A 21,349-nucleotide genomic window follows, 5' to 3' on the forward strand; every position below is an offset into this window, starting at 1 on the left:
CAGTTTCTGTTTTCAAGAAAAGAAGCTACCGTATGACAGTACCAAATATTCGAGCTAAATGGCTGTGTTTTTCTGAGTCGAGTCATAACTGCATGCATACTGTTGTGTTTGCATGTTGTGTTTGATTACAAGTGTAACACATTAAGTCAAGACATAGCGAGTGAGCGACCAAAATTGGCTTTGTGATCGACTTGTTGGTCACCCCTGTTATATAGAAAATAGAACTTGATAACTGAATATTCTTGTGTATGTAAAGGCAGAACTAATTGTGGATTAACTAAGCATCAGCACTTTTAAATTACTGAACATGATTGTTTCTTGACCATATTGTATCACAATCACCTTTTACAATAACTATTTTTTCTTTCCTGGCTGTTATAACAGAAAGTATGGCAATCTGGCAAAAAATGACCCCCTTCCAATTTTATATTCTTTGGTTCAGAACACCTTCAAATGTCTAAATACAGAAATTACCCCAAATTTTTTTGCATGTTTAGATATTAGTATGTGGGAGGCATGATTTTATTCACCCTGTTTGAAGCTTAATTAATAAATCCTGTGCTTTTTGTCAAATTTCTGAAATTTTGTAGGGAAGTTTGTTTGTTAGGGGATTAATGCTATTAAATTTTAGTGGTTAACCCCTCTTTATTTTCTTTAAGGAACTATACGAGGTCAGTTAGGCTTTCAACTTGAGATATAATCAGCTAATTGACTGTTCTAGACTTCAAAATTGTCAGGACCCTATTCTGTTCCTATGCTCTAGTCTAGGTCCATGATTCATGACAGCTGTATTGACAAATTTCAAATAATAAACCAAAGGAGACAGATGTGATAATCCTGTTTGAAATTCAGTTTAATCTCACTTTGTGTTATTGAGAAGAGACAGAGTAAGAGGTCATTTAGTATTTTGATTACTATGAATATGGACAAAAATAAAAAGCTTTCTCATTAGAGACAAAGGTAGAGAACATAGTATCTTTTGCTTGTGCAAACAAAAATATACAAACATTTTACTGTGTGTTATCTTTTTAAACAAACTAAATCTTTGTGTTTAAGAAATGTTTCTTCTATTTCCCCCCTCTCTCTCTCTCTCTCTGCATTTTGGTTACATAAAAGTTCCTGCATGCATTTGGAAATCAAAAATAAATCAGTGATGGTTTATTACAAAATATCATTTAGCGAAGTTTTACTCAGTCTCCTTCATGGACCAGACTGATTTTGGGCTGCAATTTGAAAAACCTGTACACGTATAAATTCCCACTGTCAGTTTGTCTGTCTTTCCTTAATTTCAAACTGTGTTAGATAACAGTCGTAACCAGATATGAAAAGTTTAGGGGTGGGAGGCTCTGACTGACTGTATATGAACTTCCTGTCTAAACCGGAAGTTGTGATTTCAGTTGAAAATTTTTTCCTGAATGATGATACATGGGTGACCAGCATGGCTTGTTAACAGGAAAATTAGGATTTACAGGGGTAAGACACTAATAATTTGAGACAGAAAACATATAGTATTTTAAATTAAATAAATTAAGAATATGATCAAAAATTGCGGCACAGCATTGTGATGGTGATACAATAAATAATTGCTCATTAAATTTCAAAAGTTTTCATTTTTAGGATATTTTTATGCTTCTAATAGGGTATTAAAAATTGACTATAATAAAAACTGACTTTTGTCATTAAAAAAAAGTTTGCAGATTATTTTTTAAAACTCAACTAAATTATAGTATGTGTTTCTTTTTATTACTACATAAAGTTACTCTATTTAACATGACCATTATATATGACTATATGACCCTTGCATTAGTGTATACAATATCAAATTGCAATTAAAGTAAATTAATGCCAGTACTGGTCTTTGACTAAAAAACAAATGATTTCAATGACAGTAATTATTATAAAACTTTCACTACATTTGGTATTTACAACAAAATTTGATTATTAGTACAAGTTTTACGAAATTAAAATTATTCAAAATTTCAATCTGATTAGGGGAGAGAACCTATCAGAAGAAAAACTCTTAATCAGGCCTAACAAGGAGAGGGCTAGACATTCGGGTCTCCAAATCAAATGAAACTTGGTGAACACACAGCCCTAAACACAGTTCCTTGTCCAAATAATAGGACCCACTTCTCGAGCATTTCCGAAAGCAGGTCTCCAAAAATTGAGTGTTTAGCTTGTAAGTCTTTGGAAGTTTCAGGTATACTTTTAATGGTGATAGCCAAGTGGATAGGACACAGACTTCTGGACCTACATGATGTAGGTTCACGAACATCTAGACCCCGAGTGAGCATTGTCAATTTCTTCTGCACCGTGGTGCATATGTAACATCAGGTTTTTTGCACAATTCAAAGAATAAAACTAGTACATTTATCATACTGTTAACATTGAGGAACTCATTATGTTAAATAAAATGGAATGTAGTGAGCAGTGTTCCCTCTAGTCTGCATGGCCGCGCACTGCTCAAATAGTTGCCGTGCATGAGAATTTGTGCACTGCGCAGGCGAGCATGCACACTGATTTGAATTGTTGTTTACCTATTTCTCACTCTGTCTGCAACATGATTATTGCTATGTATATTTTGATTAAATGCATTAAATAATTGACAAAAGATAATATTTTGTATGGAAGTGTGTTTTAAAATGAATTTTAATCTCTACTTTATAATTAATTAATTTTAATTTTTATAGGAAAAAGATAAGATATATCTTAGATTATATGAAAGATTAAATATATATATCTTTCTATCTTTTATATAATAAGATGTATGTATGTATGCTCAGCAAAAATTTTTTTTGCTCAGAAAAGTATATGTTCCGCTCATCTACGAAAAAACTAGAGGGAACATTGGTAGTGAGTGTGGTTTAAAATATAGTTATAGACAAAGTTTAAACAGGTGTATTAAGGCAAGCAAGCATGTAAAGGATAACAGCAGTGAGAAAAATATTAAATTCAAATGCAGGTTGTGTGTACGTACATATCACAAAAAAGAAAGTTTTTTTTTAATATTGATGCCCCAATATCAGTACATATTGTTCTATCAGACAGTATACATAAAATTTTACAACTGAAAAGATTTAAATATCATTTTAATTGAATTTTTAATAGCAGACAGCTAGGATGGGACACTTTAAATAGAACATAAAAATTATGACAAAACACAAATACTCGTACATTAAGTCATCAAAAACAACAAAAAACAAGAATAATATTAAAAAAAAATTTTTAAAGTCAATTCCTACTTAGGTCAACAAAGAAAAATTTTATTTTAGTTACTTTTTATTAAATAATTACAAAGTTCTCTTTTGCCACTTCAAGGGATGAGAAATGCATTTATATTACTATTTATGATCTAAGTGACTAATAAAAATCAATATAGGTATTTGTCTGCTTGGTATTTATTGAGTAGGTGTAATTTTTCGAGAATTTTTGCTTTTTTTCAGTAAAGGTGTAATTTTTTTTTATGAACCAAAGCCACCACAAAGCTGTAAAAAATGATAAATGCCAGAATACCAAATATCTCACATTTTAAAGTGGCCAAAAAATTCCTTTGTAATATGATCTTTGAACTTTCACCACAATAAACACTGTTATCATAATCAACTTTCTTTTTCATTACTACTGTACTATGGTTTGTGTTGAATGAATGAATAACTCAAATTTGTGGTTTTTTTGGTACCATAAGCTTAATTCCAACAATAGGACAGAAGTTCAATAACATTAATATGTATGATTATAAGTGGTGATTAACAACCTAACCAGATTAGTGTTTACTAACAGATAAGTATTGTTTGGCTATTTACAACCTGCCACCCTTCCCATTCCTACTTCCAGCATCCTTTATTCAATGTCTATGGTGAAAATTTGTCTTCTGAAAGAGTATTTGAACCAATTCTTTTAGTTTTAAAATATTTCGTATGTAATTAATTATTTTGAAATATTGAAGGTGGGACTATTCTTTTTTGTAAGGTTGGCTATGAATTTAAATGACTATCTGCTATTTAGAAGTAAATATAATAGATGTCCTATTTGAGGGGTCTGAGGATTGTAATTAGAGTAATGAAAGAGTAATAGAGTAAATTAAGTAGAGATGTCCACTATTTGGGAGTGTTAATGGAAGTTTCACTATATTATGATTTCTTGTTTACAGTTCTGGCATAACTTTGAAACTGCAGAAGTTTATAGCCAGAAAAGATTTCCAGAAGCATTTTAGAGTGAGAAAATATAAACTTTTAAGTTGTCTTATACAGTGGAACCTCACTTAATGAGCATAATTTGTTCCAGAATGTTACTCATTAAGCGAAACAATTTTTCCTATATAAATTAATGTAAGATACAATAATGCGTTCCATGCCAAAAAAAAATACTCAAATATTTTATGTATAATGTTTTATTTGAAGGAAATAGAGAGATTGCGGTCGACGTTTTCAATGCAAAAACGTGTACGTTGGACATTCATCGCTGCATTACTGTAAGTCTAGAAGTTCGACAGTGGTGTTTGGAATGTCAGTGGAATCGTGCTTGACGTTCCAAATGCCATTGTCAATCATAGGCTTACAAGATGGCAGTGCTGAACATCCGACATACACATTTTCGCATTGAAAACGTCTGCCACAACCTCTCTAATTATACAATATACATTGTTAAGGAGTGTGAATCATGTTCATTTTTCTTCTGGTTCAGAATGAACCAACCTGGAATGCGAATTCAATTTGCAGAAAACAAAAGAAAATCGAAATACAGTAGTTTCTACTATTTAATTATAACTTTTACAGAGCTCAAGAATTTGGCATATTGTTTGGCATGTTTATTATATAACGGGCTATGGTTGATGATGATCATATGTAATATGTCTGAACACACAAGTTTGGAAAAATGTGTGATTTCAAGTGACACTAAGATGATAGTGGAACAAGTGCTAAACACAGACTGATGTAGCATGTGCACAATCCGGGACTTCCCCTTTCCTCGTTAGCGAGGCAAATTTTACAATTTGTTTTGCTCGTTATGCGAAACACTTGTTAAGCGAGGTTCCACCGTATTTTATCTTATTCGTAATTTTACCTTTATAACCTTACAAGTTAGAGCATTCTTTTCTAAATGTTATGTTATGGCTGAATCATTCATTTATAAGTAAGGTGTCCATCTAAAAACTTTAACTTTGCTTCTCTTTATGAAACTTTTAACTAATAATAATTATTTGTAATTATGACCAGAATATACCACAAAACGAGTTCTGACTATTGGCACTGTTTGCTGCAGTGACATAATTTAGAACTAATACTCACTCCAGAGTCTAGGTACGTGTTGTAGGTTTAAATCTTTTGCAACTTTTTTTTGTAACAAATTTATTTTATTATTTTACGCTATCATTAGCATTATTTATTTCTATTATTATCCCTTGTGTTTAAAGCTTATAAAACAAGATAAACAGGAAATGGTGTCATTTTTTAAAGAATATAGTGTGTGGGGATTTAATTGAGTTTAAGAATCTTGTTTAAGAAGTTTAAGAATCCTCCTACTTTTTTTTTTGTATTTATTTTCAGATATTTTTGCTCATGGTTACCTACAATGTCAACACAAGAATAAACTTCAGATGCTACTGCAGATGGACAAAAACAAAAAGTCTGATATGAAAATAGGGTAGCATAGTTACAGCATTCTTTAATTGTTAATGTTACGGACAATTTTCTCATGTGCTTATGTTTGTTACACTTCAAATATAACAATACCACCATATCTGAAAACTATGAAGAAATAAAAATTTTATTTAATGATACAAGTTAAATCTACAGAAACTTTATATTCTTAAACAAGGAAATGTCATGTATTTTTAATCTCTTGTTTTATAAACTTTAAACATGAAGAATAATAATAATAATGCTAATTAGGTAAAATAATAAAATAATTGTTACACAAAAAAAACAACCTAAAATTGCAAGGGATCGAACGTACATCATAGCTCCAGTACCTAGTGTCTTATCCACTTGGCTATCACCATTACAAGTAGTAGTGAAACTTCCGAAGACGAGCTAAAGTGAATTTTTAGAGGAGGGGGTTGAAATGCTTGAAGTGGGTCGTATTATTTGTACAAGAAGTTGTTTGTGTTTAGGGCTACGTGCTCTCAAAGTTTAATTCGAATTGGAGACCTGAATGTCTGGCCATTTTGTAAGTCAATAAAGTACTTATAGTTCCACAGCTATACTTTTTAGCAGAAATGAAGACTAGTTTACTGTTAGTTTGACAGTTGTTCTTTATACATTGTTAATTTGCATATTGAATATTCTTACAAAAAAGATGTGTTTTAGTTATATCTAGTTATGAAAAAATAGACTTATTGATATTTTAACCATTTAAACCCTAAATTAGTGGGATGCAGTTCTATTCATTACATAAATGTTAGTTTGGAAATGAAGTTCTGGTTGATAAGTGTCGAGATAGCAATTGAGGTTTAATATAGCTCAATCCCCAAAACTCAAATTAATTGAAACAAAAGGAAAAAATAAATAACATAAGGTTTATTTATACAGTAGAGACTCGTAAATCGGCACCCCGGTAATCGGAACGATTTTCAGTCGGACTGTGTCGTGCCGAATCGAACGTTTTTGATACTAAATTTACTTCTAAAGTATAATTTTCATGTTTTTATATTCTTCAATATATTTATTTTGTTTGTACAAAATGCAGAAATAATTTTTAACGATACGATAGCCTCGATTATTATTATAAAAATTTTCGTTAGGCTTAAAATCGACGAAAATTCAACACGAAGTGACACGCAACAGAGAAAAATTTGAACATCGGATAGGTTAATATGTTTTTTTGTACATAAACCGTAATCGGAACAAATCCCTAATCTGAACAACCCCAGTCCCCAATTGATTCCGATTTTCGGTTCACTACTGTAGTTACATTATTACCTCAATAGCTTACTATGCTGATTGATACATTGGCTTTCTTCAGTAATGCATCACATAAGGAGCAGTTGTTATAATTTTTATTGAAGGTGCTGTATTTTGGGTCTTAACGACCTCTCTTTATTCCTTACTTTACAAAGCTTTTATTTTTTGCCCAGTTATTCACCTTCATTACATATTATATTCAGCTTTTTTTTTTTAATAAAGAATGCCTTATTGCTTCCTAACTCTTCCAAAAAGTTATTGAAAGCACAAGGAAAATATATTGTACACAATACTTTTATACATTAAGAAGCCACATTATCAACATGATTTGTTTGTGATTTGACTGCTTTCTCAGAGTACTGCTATGCTTTGCAGCGAAAGTAAACTTTAGCGTTGTATAGTAAGCATAACTTCTATGGTGAAATTTAGTTATTTTTTGTTTTATGCCAGTGAGAACTAGGCTTAAGTTTTCTTATCGACATTAACCTTGGTGGGTTTTTGCATAAGGTGCAATTTTTTTAATGCATAATTATGCTACGTGTAATTGCCATTCCTTGAATTTGATGATTTAGAAAAATTCTGTAATGTCTCTTCCCTGTACATGCCAAACTTTAAATTTTGTTGTTCAATTTGAAAGAGATTGCATAATAAAATCTCAACCATTCCTTTTTTGTGATAGTGTAAGTTAATACGAAATTACTTCAGCTGAAAATGAGAGGGCTGAAGTGTTTCTCGGAAGGCAATAAAGTAATTTTTTCCTGCAGTTTTCGAGCATAAAATAAATTCATGAAAACATTTAAATTATTGATCATAGTTCCCCAGGCTTTCTTAGAGACTAGGTTCAAGGTCATAATGACTTTCAGATTTCCATGTCATTATATCATTCATAGCTGACAAATAACTATGATGTTATGACTATCTCTTGTAGCAATCACGAGAGACCTCTGTTATGTCATTTTTGTGTGTCTAAAGCAGACCCTCTACAAAATGAAAACCTGCTTAAATGGAAAATAAATTGAATGAAAAATTTGCTTTGTAAAATATTATAAGCTTAGAAACCAGTCTCGGGCCTATTACTCTCATACTGAAATGAGCAACTGAAACGATAAGTTAAAAATTGCCATTCTGTCATCATTCCACATACAGAAACTGGAATATGAAAGTTAAAACATGTCATCTGACTGACAAAAATTGCACTGGAGAATGAAAATTCAATTGATACACATAGCATCATTCTTTGTTTGCAATTATATTGGCAGTAATAAAACTAGGGCAGCTGTTATGCCTTTTGGTAAACGAACATACCCACCCCACATATTTTTTAGAAACGGCATTATCAAAGTTCTTTAAACCCCTAATTCCACTGTCAGAACTGGTATTTTTCAGCTATCGAAGCAAAAGCAGCAAAATGTTAAGCATGTCTCCATCCAATATGTTTTGGTTCTACAAAATTGATGTGTGTGTGTATCCATCAGTACCCTCCCTACTTTGAAGCAGTAATGCTAGCTAATACTCTGTTGCTGAAAAAACAATTTGTACATGATGCGCTATTAATTAATAACAGAACATAATTACTTTTACTTTAATAACTAAGTTTACCTTTAGAAACAAGGCATAATCTCTTGATAATTAGCACTGTTATCAAGAGACTATATAACTTTGGTGTGAGTTTTTTATTTATCTATTTGTAGAAACAAGGCATACCCATGGGTTCTCCCTTGTTGGCAATTTTAGCAGAAATGTTTAATATTTCCTCAGCTCCTCTTAAATGTAAATAATTTCATGAATGATGTTTACTAATTACAAGACACTTTTCAATCTTTTGCTGAAATGATGATACTATTGTATTTGCCAATAATTTATATTGAATATTTTTAGCTCATCACAAATATGTAACTTCATTTATAGTTCATCCAAAAATCAAGTGAATCATAATTCTGTTTATCATTTTTTTTTGCTATAGGGTAGATGTACCAGTTTTGGCCGGTGTACCAGTTCTGGCCAGAAAACAAATTTAACTTAAAAATATAATCACCACATATTCAAATCTGTCCAATGAAACAAACTTTTATTGTTAACTGTTCACACAGTTAACAATAAAAGTTTGTTTCATTTGTGATTATATTTTTAAGTTAAATTTGTTTTCTGGCCAGAACTGGTACTACGCTGGCCAAAACTGGTACATCTACCCTATGTGGTTTATCATTATATGAGGAATCGCACATGGTCAAGATTTTGAGTGAATTATTTTTACTTGAAAAAATAATGAAATGTTGCATTCTTAACTGTTAACCTTAATAGCGATTTTATCAACAGAATTTTTGAAGAGTAATTTGAAGATTTTAAAAGTTAAATTTATGTAAAAATTTTAACCTAAATTTTTCAGGTACGTTCTTGGACATGAAGCAATGCGAAGAATGGCTACTTCTGACATCTTAATCTCTGGAATGAATGGTCTTGGTCTAGAAATATCAAAAAATGTGATTCTAGGTGGAGTGAAATCTGTCACAATTCATGATACAAAAAATTGTGAATTATCTGACTTGTCTTCTCAGGTAATTATAAAAATACAAATTTTTATAACACTTTCTAAATAACAGGCTTGTTAGATTGCTACTTTTGATTGGATAATAGAATGTGATCACTATGGAAAGTTTTTTAAAAAGTTAGGCAAATTGTGTTACTTCTATAACAAGCTTTCTTTAAAGTTTAAATTTAATGAAGTATGTTTAAAATATGCCATTTGCCAAAATATTTAATTCAACTTAAGGGAAATTTCCTCATCAAGCATGCACATCATGTGGTCTCTGACACACTGCAACATAAGTGCAATTACCGATCTGAAATCAATAAACCATTTATTCTATGCCTAATATTTCTGCAAAATAAATAGTTTATACTTTCCATCAGAATATAAAACAAATATAACCAAAATTGGACAAAAATTGGAGAAGTTAAGGGATTCACACACAACAGCTTTTATATTAGAAATGATTATAAATTGTATTTTTCTTAACAAAATTGTAATGAAATGATGTTAACTGAGGACTGTGTGTGTCAGTGCTATAACTAGCTTTTCATGTGTTCGGGTGCAAGATTTTAATTTTGCCTTTCTCTTTGGGGAGGAATATAAGAAAACAAATATAATAGAAATGGTCTGCTATTTTTAACTTTAAACTTTATCCTATTAAATTTTAATTTAATTTTATCAAACTTTATCCTAAAATATTATGGAATCAGCTGCCAAAGTGGCAGAATTTGAAAGTAAAAATATAATGCTGATCATTTTTTATTTTCCTTTATCCTAGACCCTGTATATAACTAACTACTCCATAAGCATTTCAACCTTTATAATGTGGGCCAATTCAACTAGAAGTCTTCATTGCAAATTTCGTCTAAATGATATCTTTCAATTTTAAATACAGTAGAGCATCGATTATCCAAAACAATTTGGGACTGGGGTTGTTCGGCTAACTGATCATTTATGAAAAAATATATTAAACACAAAAGTGTACTATATATATTTTGAATCGCACATCTTACAAATACGTACCTTATATAAAGTAGTACATTAAAGTAAGCCTACAGTTTAGGTTGGCAGGGGGAGAGAGTAACACCACAGCACTAGCGGAAATTGAATTTGCCGATTGGAACGCTTACAGTTAACCGATGTTTCGGTTGATCGGTTTTTGGATAATTGATGCTCTACTGTAATCCCAAACATTAGTGCTATGTGAATTATTTGAATTGAAAGATGAATATTTAAAGATATTTTGCTTTGTTTTATTGTATAAATTAAAATATATAAACTATACTACTACAGTAAATAGCACCACAAATTAACTTGCATTGTATAACTACTCAGATCTTTCATTCATCGTGTTTTTAGTGATGATACATTTTAAAAATTATTATTGTAAATATTTGATTTAAAATGTTCATTTTATGATTCCAAATTATTACTTCCAAATGTCAACATCCCTGCAGAATTTTGATTTCATATTTTTTTTTTACTATCAATCCATTTTATATTATGATTTGTACTGTACATAAGTTTTTTTTAATTTGCTGAATTTTAAAATAAACAATTTTCAGTTTTCATAAATTAGTAACTAACACTCTTATTTACTTACAGTATTATCTAACTGAAGAAGACATTGGAAAAAATCGTGCCGAAGTCTGCCGTTCAAAGCTAGCAGAACTTAATCCATACGTTTCAGTTAGTTTACACACCGGAGAATTAAGAGAGATTATACAAAAGTTTAAAGTTAGTTACTTCCAAAAACTAAGTTCTAACAGAAAATCTAGAGAGAGAATGGTTTTAAAAGATTAAAGTTCTGATTTTACCTTTCAGGTTGTTGTTCTTACAGAATCATCATTAGAAGAACAGTTACAAATAGCAAGCATAACTCATCCTTTGAATATAGCATTAATTATAGCAAGTACAAAAGGATTATTTGGGTAAATATTGAAATTCATTTCTTCCACACTATAACTTGCCTAATTATAAATGCATTACTTGAAAAAGGATACTGGATATTTTCTATTACTTTTAGAACCTAAAAACACTTCATAGTTAACTTTTTTATTAATAAAATAAGCTTATGAATTGTTTCAAACAGCTTTTTATTTCCAGATAATATTATTTTAAAAATATTAATTTCTTTGCTGCATACTCTGACTTCTTAATTTAAAACTTCAATTTACATAGATTTATAATAAATTATCTTATTTGAAATTATTGTAATTACAAGATCACTTCTAATTCTCAAGTACAGTGAACTCCTGCACAACATGGAAGATACATTCCACATTATAAGGAAATTGCATTATATGAGACATGTATTATCAGATGATTTTAGGCAAGTTTAAACTTGTCTGAGTTTCAGAACTGATTGTATATTTCTAATAAGATTTACTGGTACATTAGTTTCAATTATGATTTTATCATGTGCAGTGTGTTAATTAACTTGTTTAAAGTTTTATTTTTCCTTTATTAAAAGAAACAAACAAAATACAGGTAACTAAATTTTTAAATATTGTATACCCTGTTATAAATTATAAGAAGCATTTGCTATTTTAGCCGTGCATACTGAAAAAAAATATCTGAAGTTTAGACGAAAACATATACCTATGGATGACAAAATTAAATTTTGTATGAGTACTAGTTGTAATTTTTTCATCCTTTTATATGAATTTATGTTATATGGGAGTTCACTGTATGCATATGTAATTTGTTGAAAAATTTAATAAATTAGAGAGGTTGTGGCCGTCGTCTTCAGCCCAAAATGTGAACGTCGGACATTCGAGCACCGCCATCTGGCAATTCTAGAAGGTTGATAATGGCATTTGCTACATCTAGCATGGCGAGTAGAAGATCGGTTTTAAACTTCATTTTTTTGTGTTTGGGATTAAAATTATGATGTATTTTATTAAAATAACGATTATTTAAGCATTTATGAATAATAATGTAAAGAAACAGGTGAATTTAATCCAGAAATTATTTAATTGTTCAATTTTTTTGCAAGTGATGTGAAGTGCCTATAGAATTTACATATATTTGTCTTCGTAATAGCTTATCATACTTCTGTAGGAGTAGGTTTGTTCTTCCACAGCATCTTCTACCATCAACAACGTAATATGTTTGTAAATCTTCTAAAAATAATTTCCTGAGCTGCTTTTGGATTTACATAAGCCACTACTTCCCTTGACAAAAGTATGAGGTAGTCCTATCATACGGTAGGAGACACGATGCTAATTAAAAATAATTATTTAGTGTTATTAAACATCCTATAAATACTTTAAAATAGTTTAATTTGTTTATTTACCTTTGCTGGTAACATTTGTCATTGTTAAACGTTTCTGCCATTTTTCAACAATATCCCATGAGTCAGTGCACGACGTGCACATCATGCACTGACTCGTGTGATATTGTTGTGAACGTGCACCGCAACGTATTTTACTTGGAGTTCAAATGTCAAATGTGCACTTTGCTTGTCATACAAGTTTAATGTTTGAACTGCTGCCACAACCTCTCTAATGGTTCTCTAATAAAATTGTCTTAAAATTATCATTGCTTTCATGGGTTTTCAAAATTTAACTATTTGTGAAAAATGAAAAAAATAGCTTTATTTTACTATGCATTCAATCATAAATAAAATTTAAGTAAGTTTGTGATGTGAAATTTTTAAAATTTTATTAAAATGGTGATTTTCCTGATTTTATTAACTGAAATTTTATTTTTTCCATTTCAAGTAATCAAGTCTTTTTTTTTTTAAATAAAAATGCAAATTTATAATAAATTCTGTCTTTATTTATAAAAATTGTTTAAATTATTTAGTCAGATTTTCTGTGATTTTGGAGAGAACTTTACAATAATAGATTCAAATGGAGAGCAACCTGTTTCTGCTATGGTAGCATCAATCAGCAGAGTAAGGATTTTTTTTTGGAAATGATGAACTAATATGATTACTGTATATTAAACAAACTTTTTTTAAATTAGGATAGTGAAGGAGTAGTTACCTGTTTAGAAGAAACAAGACATGGGTTTGAAGATGGCGATTATGTTACATTTTCTGAAATTCGAGGAATGGTAGAATTAAATAACTGCGAACCAAGAAAAATTAAAGTTTTAGGTAAGTGTGACTATAAGATATAAACATTAACAAAACTTCTGTACATTTTGATGATTTTATTTGCAAGGAATTATGATTTAATATAACATTCTTTAACAGTAATAATTTGATCTATAGACCAGAATATTCTGTGTACATTTTAATGGCACAATTGGCATCAGTTTTTAATGAAATCAGATTATATAGTTTTCTTTTATTTATTTCATGTTTTTGATCTTTTTGTTGTTTTTTAGATATAAAATGGAAATTATAATGGGAATGAATAACATTTTGCAATGTTTTGTCAGTTACAAGAGTAATGTGAAAGTCTTGTGGTGATAAAAGCATATACTAAATCTGATTAAATGTACAATACAACTTATAATAAGAGCTTAATATTGATTTTTAGTCAGTGCAATAAGTTTTTTTTTCTCTTGTGTGTTGAATGCACAATTACAATGGCTTATCTTTTGTTTTATCATTTTAGAATTTTAATTTAATCTTTATCAAATTGGCATAAAATGTGAATCATAATTTTTATTTTTCTTAATTTTAGGATATTTTTGTAACAACAAATGTGGTATAATAGCAATGTTAATCTCATCCATTTGGTAAATTTCCAAAAAACAAACTGACATTTTAATATTTTCTGAAGAGTGAAGAGAATTCATAAAGTGTAGTTTATCTTGTAGGCTTTTTGTCTGTCCATATATGCAAAAGCATTAAATATTTCTGTGGGAGATGGCACTATTAAAATTGTATTGATAAAATTGCCGAGACAATAAGTTCATATAATCTGATGCCCACATATTTATACCATATTTGTGTGGCTAATACACATTGTCATATACCCTATACCCCTAGCTGCTATTGTAAGCATGGTACCACTATGCAGTTTAGAAGATACTCTTTTAAATACTAAAATATTCTTGATTTCCTGTTCCATTTCTATAAACAGATATGAACAAGTGAAATTGGAAAAATGAGGTATTGAGATGATACAAAGCAGTTTAGGAGATTGCAAATACAAAATTTTTGCAAAACAAAATTTTATCATATTGATTCATTTCCGTTTTGTGTAATAGTTATTCATGGGTTAGGCAGCTCTCGTTCAAGAAATCTGCCAATCTCCCCATTGGTCACCATTGGCAAACACACAGCACTGGCCCAAGTATGGACTGCATCTTAGGAACAGTTCAATCACTCTGACTGTCAAGTCTGGAAAACCATGCCAATGGATTGAATAGACAAATGAAATGAATTCATCATCCACACCACACATCATAATAAGACTTGGAACAGACATGACATGACAAATTTACACAAATATATACAGTAGTGGCCAAAAGTAGAGTTACCCTTGACATATGTTTTAAAAATGCAACCTCTATTTTGTTCACCATCTACTACATAATTAATGTTGTGATAGTTGAAAACACCACAAAAAAAGTGTCAAAATATTCAATTGAATCAAACATATTTTATTTTAAATCTGATTTTACAAAAGAGAAAACAAAGTTCTTATATTTTACATTGTGACAAAAGTAGAGCTACCAAAGGAAGTATGCAGTTTGTCCAGTATTTTTAGGACAAAATATTAGTATTTTGTGGCGTAACCAGAGCTTCTGATTATTGTATCATATCTACGTTCCATTGAATCAACTAAGTTGTCAAGCAGTGATTTGGGAGTCTCAACCATGCTTTTTGAATGGTAGACCACAATTCATCCGGATTCGAATATGTATGCTGGCGTATATGGCATTCATCTTCATCCCAAAGATTCTCTGAGGTTTAAGGTCTGGCAATGGGGCTTGCCCTGTCTTAAGATTCACCCTTTTCTGTTAAAACCATTGTTTTACTAAATTTGCTCTGTGTTTTGAGTCATTGTCCTGTTGGAAGATCCATTTCCTTGGCATTGAACAATGTTCATTAGGAAGCATTTGATTCTGCAATATGCTCTGATAAATGGTTCAATCCATTAATTCTATGAATTGGACCAATTCCCTTTGCAGAGAAACATCCTCATACCATTATGCAGCCACCACCATGCTTTATTATAGGATCTACTGTCTGTATTTTGGGTCATATCTCATGTTCACTGGTCATCTGATTTATTGTATACCATCACTAGAGAAGACATTGAATTTATATTCATCACTCCATAACATCTTGGACCATTTTTGTTTGGCCAAAGTGATGTGTTCGTGTGCAAATTTTAATCTCAACTTTGGTTTTTGCAGAGATGAGTGGTTTCTTTGCTGGTCATCTCCCATGTAATCCAAAACTAGTCAAACATCTTCATACAGTCCTTAAGCTTATGTCTGGGTTACCCACTTCGTTTAATATGTGAAGCAGTTAAACAAGGGTTGGCTGCACTCATATACCTGATCAAATGATTTAGCTGTGGTGTTGTTTTTCGTGATCTACCTGACTTTTTGGCAGAAATGGTCAATATATATTTGTAAACACTTCACCACTTTTGCGACAACAGTGTTAATGCACATTAAAGATTTTATCAATTTCAGTAAAGGCCTTTTTTCCTTCAAACACATCTACCATTCTTTGTTTGGTATCATTTGATAATTGTATTCCTCCATGCCAGTGGTCGGCAACCTTTCTGACCTCACGGACACTAAACTCACAATTTTGAATCCCGCGGACCACTATCATGAATTTTTGTAAACAATAAAAAATCTGTAGAATAATGATCTTAAAAGTTCAATTTTACTATATTAATATGAAACTCGCATGTTTAATTATAACAAATTAATGCAAGCCTAAAGTTCATTGCTGCTTGTTTGAAACAAGTTTATGGATTCTTAGCGCTCTTCCACGAAGGACGACAATCGCACTCACAATATTGTTTATTGTTCGTTATTTATTGATGCAGTCACTTTGTATTTGGTTTTAGATTCGAATGGAAAAAACCTCAATAAGTGAAAGAAGTAACTAAGCATTTTGCATTTCTTTTGTACTACTTTGCATAACCTTCTGTTGATCAATGTCCAAATTTCTCCACGGACCACCCAAATTTTCTCGCGGACAACCAGTTGCTGACCGTTGCTCCAGACAACTTAGTTGGTTCAATGGAACATAGATGTGATGCAGTGATCAGAAGCTCTGGTTACACCACAAAATACTAATATTTTGTCCTAAAAATACTGGACAAATCTGCATACTTCCTTTGGTAGCTCTACTTTTGTCACACTGTAAAATATAAGAACTTTGTTTTTTCTTTTGTAAAATCAGAGTTGAATATTTTGACTATTTTGTGCTCTTTTCAACTATCACAATATTAATTATGTAGTAGTTGGTAAACAAAATAGAGGTTGCATTTTTAAAACACATGTCAAGGGTAGCTCTACTTTTGACCACTGCTGTACATCTTTTGTTACAGTGGAATGGTTGTTGATCAGAAAATAATTACATTTTACAAACAATCTTTGACCATATCAAACAGATAAATGAGAACACAGTAGCTTAGACAGATGATCATTCAGCCTCTATAACAGTCACTCATGAAACCATACACAGTATAACATGTTCCAATGAGAACACTAACACAATTAAACTAATGACACTATAGGCACAGAATTAATTTATTTCAAGAAGTGTTAGTTAAATACACATGTTTAGACCCTGCAGAGAGCATGAATGTCAAAAATACACACATCAATGCAAGCAGGGAAATCTATGCTACATAAACACACACACACACACACACACACACACACTACCAAAACACACTGAACCAGAGTCAACACTTTTAGACATACTTTCTCACATTTTACCACATGCATTTAAACTGAAAGGTAGTTTTTCTCAATACAACCTAATGATTAACAATTTGAATTGCAGTAGAATGAATTTCAGATTTAAAAAAAATGGTTATTTAATTTTCTCTTTAACCATTGCTTAATTTTGTTAAGCTAAAATTCACTTATTTGTGGAAGGATTATCTATCAAATATTAAAAACCTGTTGTATATATCACTCTTAATATGCAGAATGATTATGGCCTTTTTTTATTTATTAAATTCTGATTAGGCTCAAAGATGAAAATGCTTAGTGAGTGGCTAAAATGACCAAAAGACATCGGGGTTGTACAGAAACAGCCACAAGAAATGCAATCCACAGAATTAAGCAAGCCACAAGTACTAGCTTGCTTAACTCTTCAAACACGGTCAACCAAAATTGCCTTAATCTGTTAAAGATGAAATTTGCCGAAGGGGAAGTTGCTTGACTGGCTTTGCTATTCACCTTGTAGCCTGAGGGATTAAAACAATTTTGTCTCCAGGTACCACTTAGAAATTTTCAGAGTTCGCAAGCTTGTTAAAGAGTCACTATATATTCTGGTATTTTTTTTTAAATGCCATGATATAAAATTTGCATTGGGACTGTTAAAAAAATTACTACAATGTATTATCACACAATTTGCCATTTTTTATCTTGTGGAAATAGTGATGGATTATTGTTCAACCTGTTGGAAAAATACTAAGATTGTTACTGTTTGTTTTAAATAAGTATATATGAAGTTTGTCACATTATGCATTACTTTAAGTAACAACTTTAAGTCAGACAGCAAATAATAGACTTGAGAACACATTAGACTTCTACTCTGCCATCTTGAGAAACTTGTTTGTCCCATAATTAAAAACAGTATTTTTAATGGGTTGTATGTCCTCCATTGTTTGGCCACATCCATAGTGAATCTGACCAAGAGGGCTTTTTAAAATAATGCCTACTATGGCAAACATGGTGAGCGTGATTTTAAAAATACCTCTTAGGGGAAGGTGGAAAGAGTCAAAAAATAAAGACATAATGAACAATTTTGTTTCATCGCTGATTCATTACATGAAACTATATTGTTTTGAAGCATATATGAATAGCTTCATATATATATGAATATGATGCATATGAATATTCATATGCTGAAGCTGAAATAATATGAAAGCATAAGAATGAATATATGAATATGAAAGAAATATATATACAGTCAAACCTGTTTTTATGCGCTCTTTTTATGTGCGATTTTTATTTGTGCGATTTTTTTTAATGCGAATTTTTAATTTGTGCGGTATAGTTGGCGACTAGTCTCGTGCGATTCGTCATGTCTTACGTTGACTTATTATAGCTAAATAAACTTATTATAGCATAAATGCACTTATTATAGTAATATTATTGCATGAATATGCAAAAAATGAAATAATTTAGTTTTTAAGTCAACAAAACACCACCTGGACAAAAATATGTAAAACAGACGATAGACCAGACGATACAGTCAAGTGCTGACATCTGTTGTCAATAAATTCTATTTCGTACGGTTTTGAGTTATTTTCTATGTGAGACTTTTTTTATGCGGTCCCTGTTGACCGCATAAAAAAAAATTTTTTTAATTGTGTTGCGAAAACTATTATTTACAGCCATTTGTGAAGTTTCGTGAGATTTTTTTTATGCGTTTTTTTTAATGCGGTCCCTATCCCCCGCATAAAAACAGGTTTGACTGTATATGAAAGCAAAGATGAATATATGAATATTATGAAAGCAAAGATATTTTTACTACATTATGAAAGCAAAGATGATATTTTTACTACATTTGTAATTATAGTACAGAAAAAACTCGTAGAATATAATCATTGCCTTTATATCGATATATCAGTATACAACCGTAAAAAAATCGCTAGCCAGACCTCCACAGCAATCCAAACACAAATGCAAATAGGTCACGTGATTAAAAGTTTTTACGGTCATTTTTGCGCTAGTGGAGTCGCAGCCTGAAGCTACATACTCTGGTAATTTTTTTTGCTCAGTGTTTTTAATCTTTGAGCCTAATGTACTGTACATACATATTTGTACATAAAGTACTCTAAATTTGTAAGAAGTGATAACTATGATTATCAATTTTATGTATACCCAAAACTTGAAATTCTCAGTGAAGAAAATGTGTGCGCAAATCATATGTTGTTACATTTTCAGTTAAATGGTTGACAATGCCGCATCATTCAATTGTGCAAATATTCATTTTTAAGAATTTGTCATCAGAAAATGGACACTTAGTTGCTGAAATTTTATTAATTTTGTATTAAATTTTTATATTATAAACCATGTATTAAATTTTTATATTATAAACCATGTATTAAATTTTTTTTATAGGTCCATATACATTCAGTATAGGTGAAACTTCAGATTTCAGAGAGTATATTAGAGGAGGAATTGTTACTCAAGTTAAAATGCCAAAGACGATCTCATTTGTAAGTTACTTATTTATCAATCTTTAGCAATAATATATAAATTTGTTTTTCAGAGAGCATTACTTGGGATTATTCAAATTAAACTTAATAACAAAATTCAATTGGTTTAAATTTCACCATCTTCATTTTTTTATTTTTTGTTGAAAAAACAAATATGTAAAATTGTGATTGCTGACATTTTTAAGATTGCACATAAGTTTGCAATAAACATGTTTGTAGCAATAGTGTTTATTGAGAAACACGTGATTTTTGTAAATTAAAATTCAAAGATGTTGACTTAATTTCTGTTGTAAAGGTTTATTGCCCAAATTTATTTTGAATTTGTGCAATAAATGTTTTTACAACAGAATCACACTGTCTTTGTAGGATGTGGGGTGGATTTCGATCATCTGAAGATGATTTTTGACACAGTGGTAACAAAATTTACTACTAACATTTTTATTGTAATTGATCAAGTGAAAAAAGCCAATCAGAATTTTATTTGAAAACTGAAGATGTGTTTTTAAAGTGTTTCTCAATCTGAATACATTCTCTTGATAGTACTGATCTAATTAAGTGTATCTGATTACTTGCAAAAATTTAATAGAGGAAGATTACTATTAGAGTGGTTAATTGTTTTGATCAGAACGTCATTTGGAATGAATGTGTCAATATTCAAAAAAACTAGAAATTTCCATGTCGAGCATGACAGAATTCTTTTTATGAGAAAGTAGAGATTGAAGAATAGAGAAGAGTAGCGATTTCATGAAATTCAAGTGTTGTTAGTATAAACTACAGTAGAGAACCGAAAATCAAAATCAGTTGGGGACTGGGGTTGTTCAGATTAGTGATTTGTTCCGATTACCAATTATGTACTGTACGAATAAATATATTAACCTGTCCGATGTTCAAATTTTTCTCCATTGCGTGTCGCTTCGTGTTGAATTTTTTCCCGTCGCGTGTCGCCCCGTGTTGAATTTTCGTCGATTTTAAGCCTAACGACAATTTTTATAATAATCGAGGCTATCGTATCGTTAAAATTATTTCTTCATTTTGTACAAACAAAGTAAATATGTTGAAGAATATAAAAACATGAAAATTATACTTTAGAAGTAAATCTAGTATTAAAAACGTTCGATTTGGCACGACACAGTCAGACTGAAAATCGTTCCGATTAACGAGTCTCTACTGTATTTAATTTGTAGAAATATCTGTTGTGTAACCTAAAGAGCAACAAAACAAAATTTCACATAAAGTGGACCAAAGAAGTAGGTGTTACAGAGAATTCATTTACACACACTGTTTTAGGTCTTTATATTAAAAAAAAATAAAATATTTCTTCATAAAATTTCTGTATACACTAAATTCTGAGTAAACACACTATTGTCTTCCTTGCCACCTTTCTTTAGTAATACAGTTTAATATTGTTTTGATGATTAATGATGCAATCATCAAAACAATAGTGGCTTTATCAAGAGCTGCAAAACGTGTTTTTGCAGCCCTTGATAAAATCATTTCTTAATTCCACATTGATAAAACAAAGATAAATTGTATCTACATTAGAAAGTGTTATCGCTCATCTAACTAAATAATGGGCTCATTAG

The 21,349-nt window shown here is 30.6% G+C and overlaps 1 protein-coding gene across 3 annotated transcripts in view; it reads left to right on the forward strand.

Annotated features, from left to right (window-relative positions):
* The window catches only part of Uba1 (ubiquitin-like activating enzyme 1), a 77,164-nt gene that overhangs the window by 36,678 nt on the left and 19,137 nt on the right, over positions 1 to 21,349 (forward strand). For all 3 annotated transcript variants that reach the window (XM_067277930.1, XM_067277932.1, XM_067277931.1), the window contains exons 3-8: positions 9,289 to 9,457; positions 11,038 to 11,169; positions 11,257 to 11,363; positions 13,243 to 13,333; positions 13,405 to 13,537; positions 19,669 to 19,766. In XM_067277930.1, the coding sequence (XP_067134031.1) occupies positions 9,289 to 9,457; positions 11,038 to 11,169; positions 11,257 to 11,363; positions 13,243 to 13,333; positions 13,405 to 13,537; positions 19,669 to 19,766 (730 nt within the window). The remainder of the gene's footprint in view (positions 1 to 9,288; positions 9,458 to 11,037; positions 11,170 to 11,256; positions 11,364 to 13,242; positions 13,334 to 13,404; positions 13,538 to 19,668; positions 19,767 to 21,349) is intronic.

This window comes from Centruroides vittatus, unplaced genomic scaffold (assembly GCF_030686945.1).
Source record: "Centruroides vittatus isolate TY-2023 unplaced genomic scaffold, ASM3068694v2 contig_784, whole genome shotgun sequence".
NCBI classification, from domain to species: Eukaryota; Metazoa; Arthropoda; class Arachnida; order Scorpiones; family Buthidae; genus Centruroides; species Centruroides vittatus.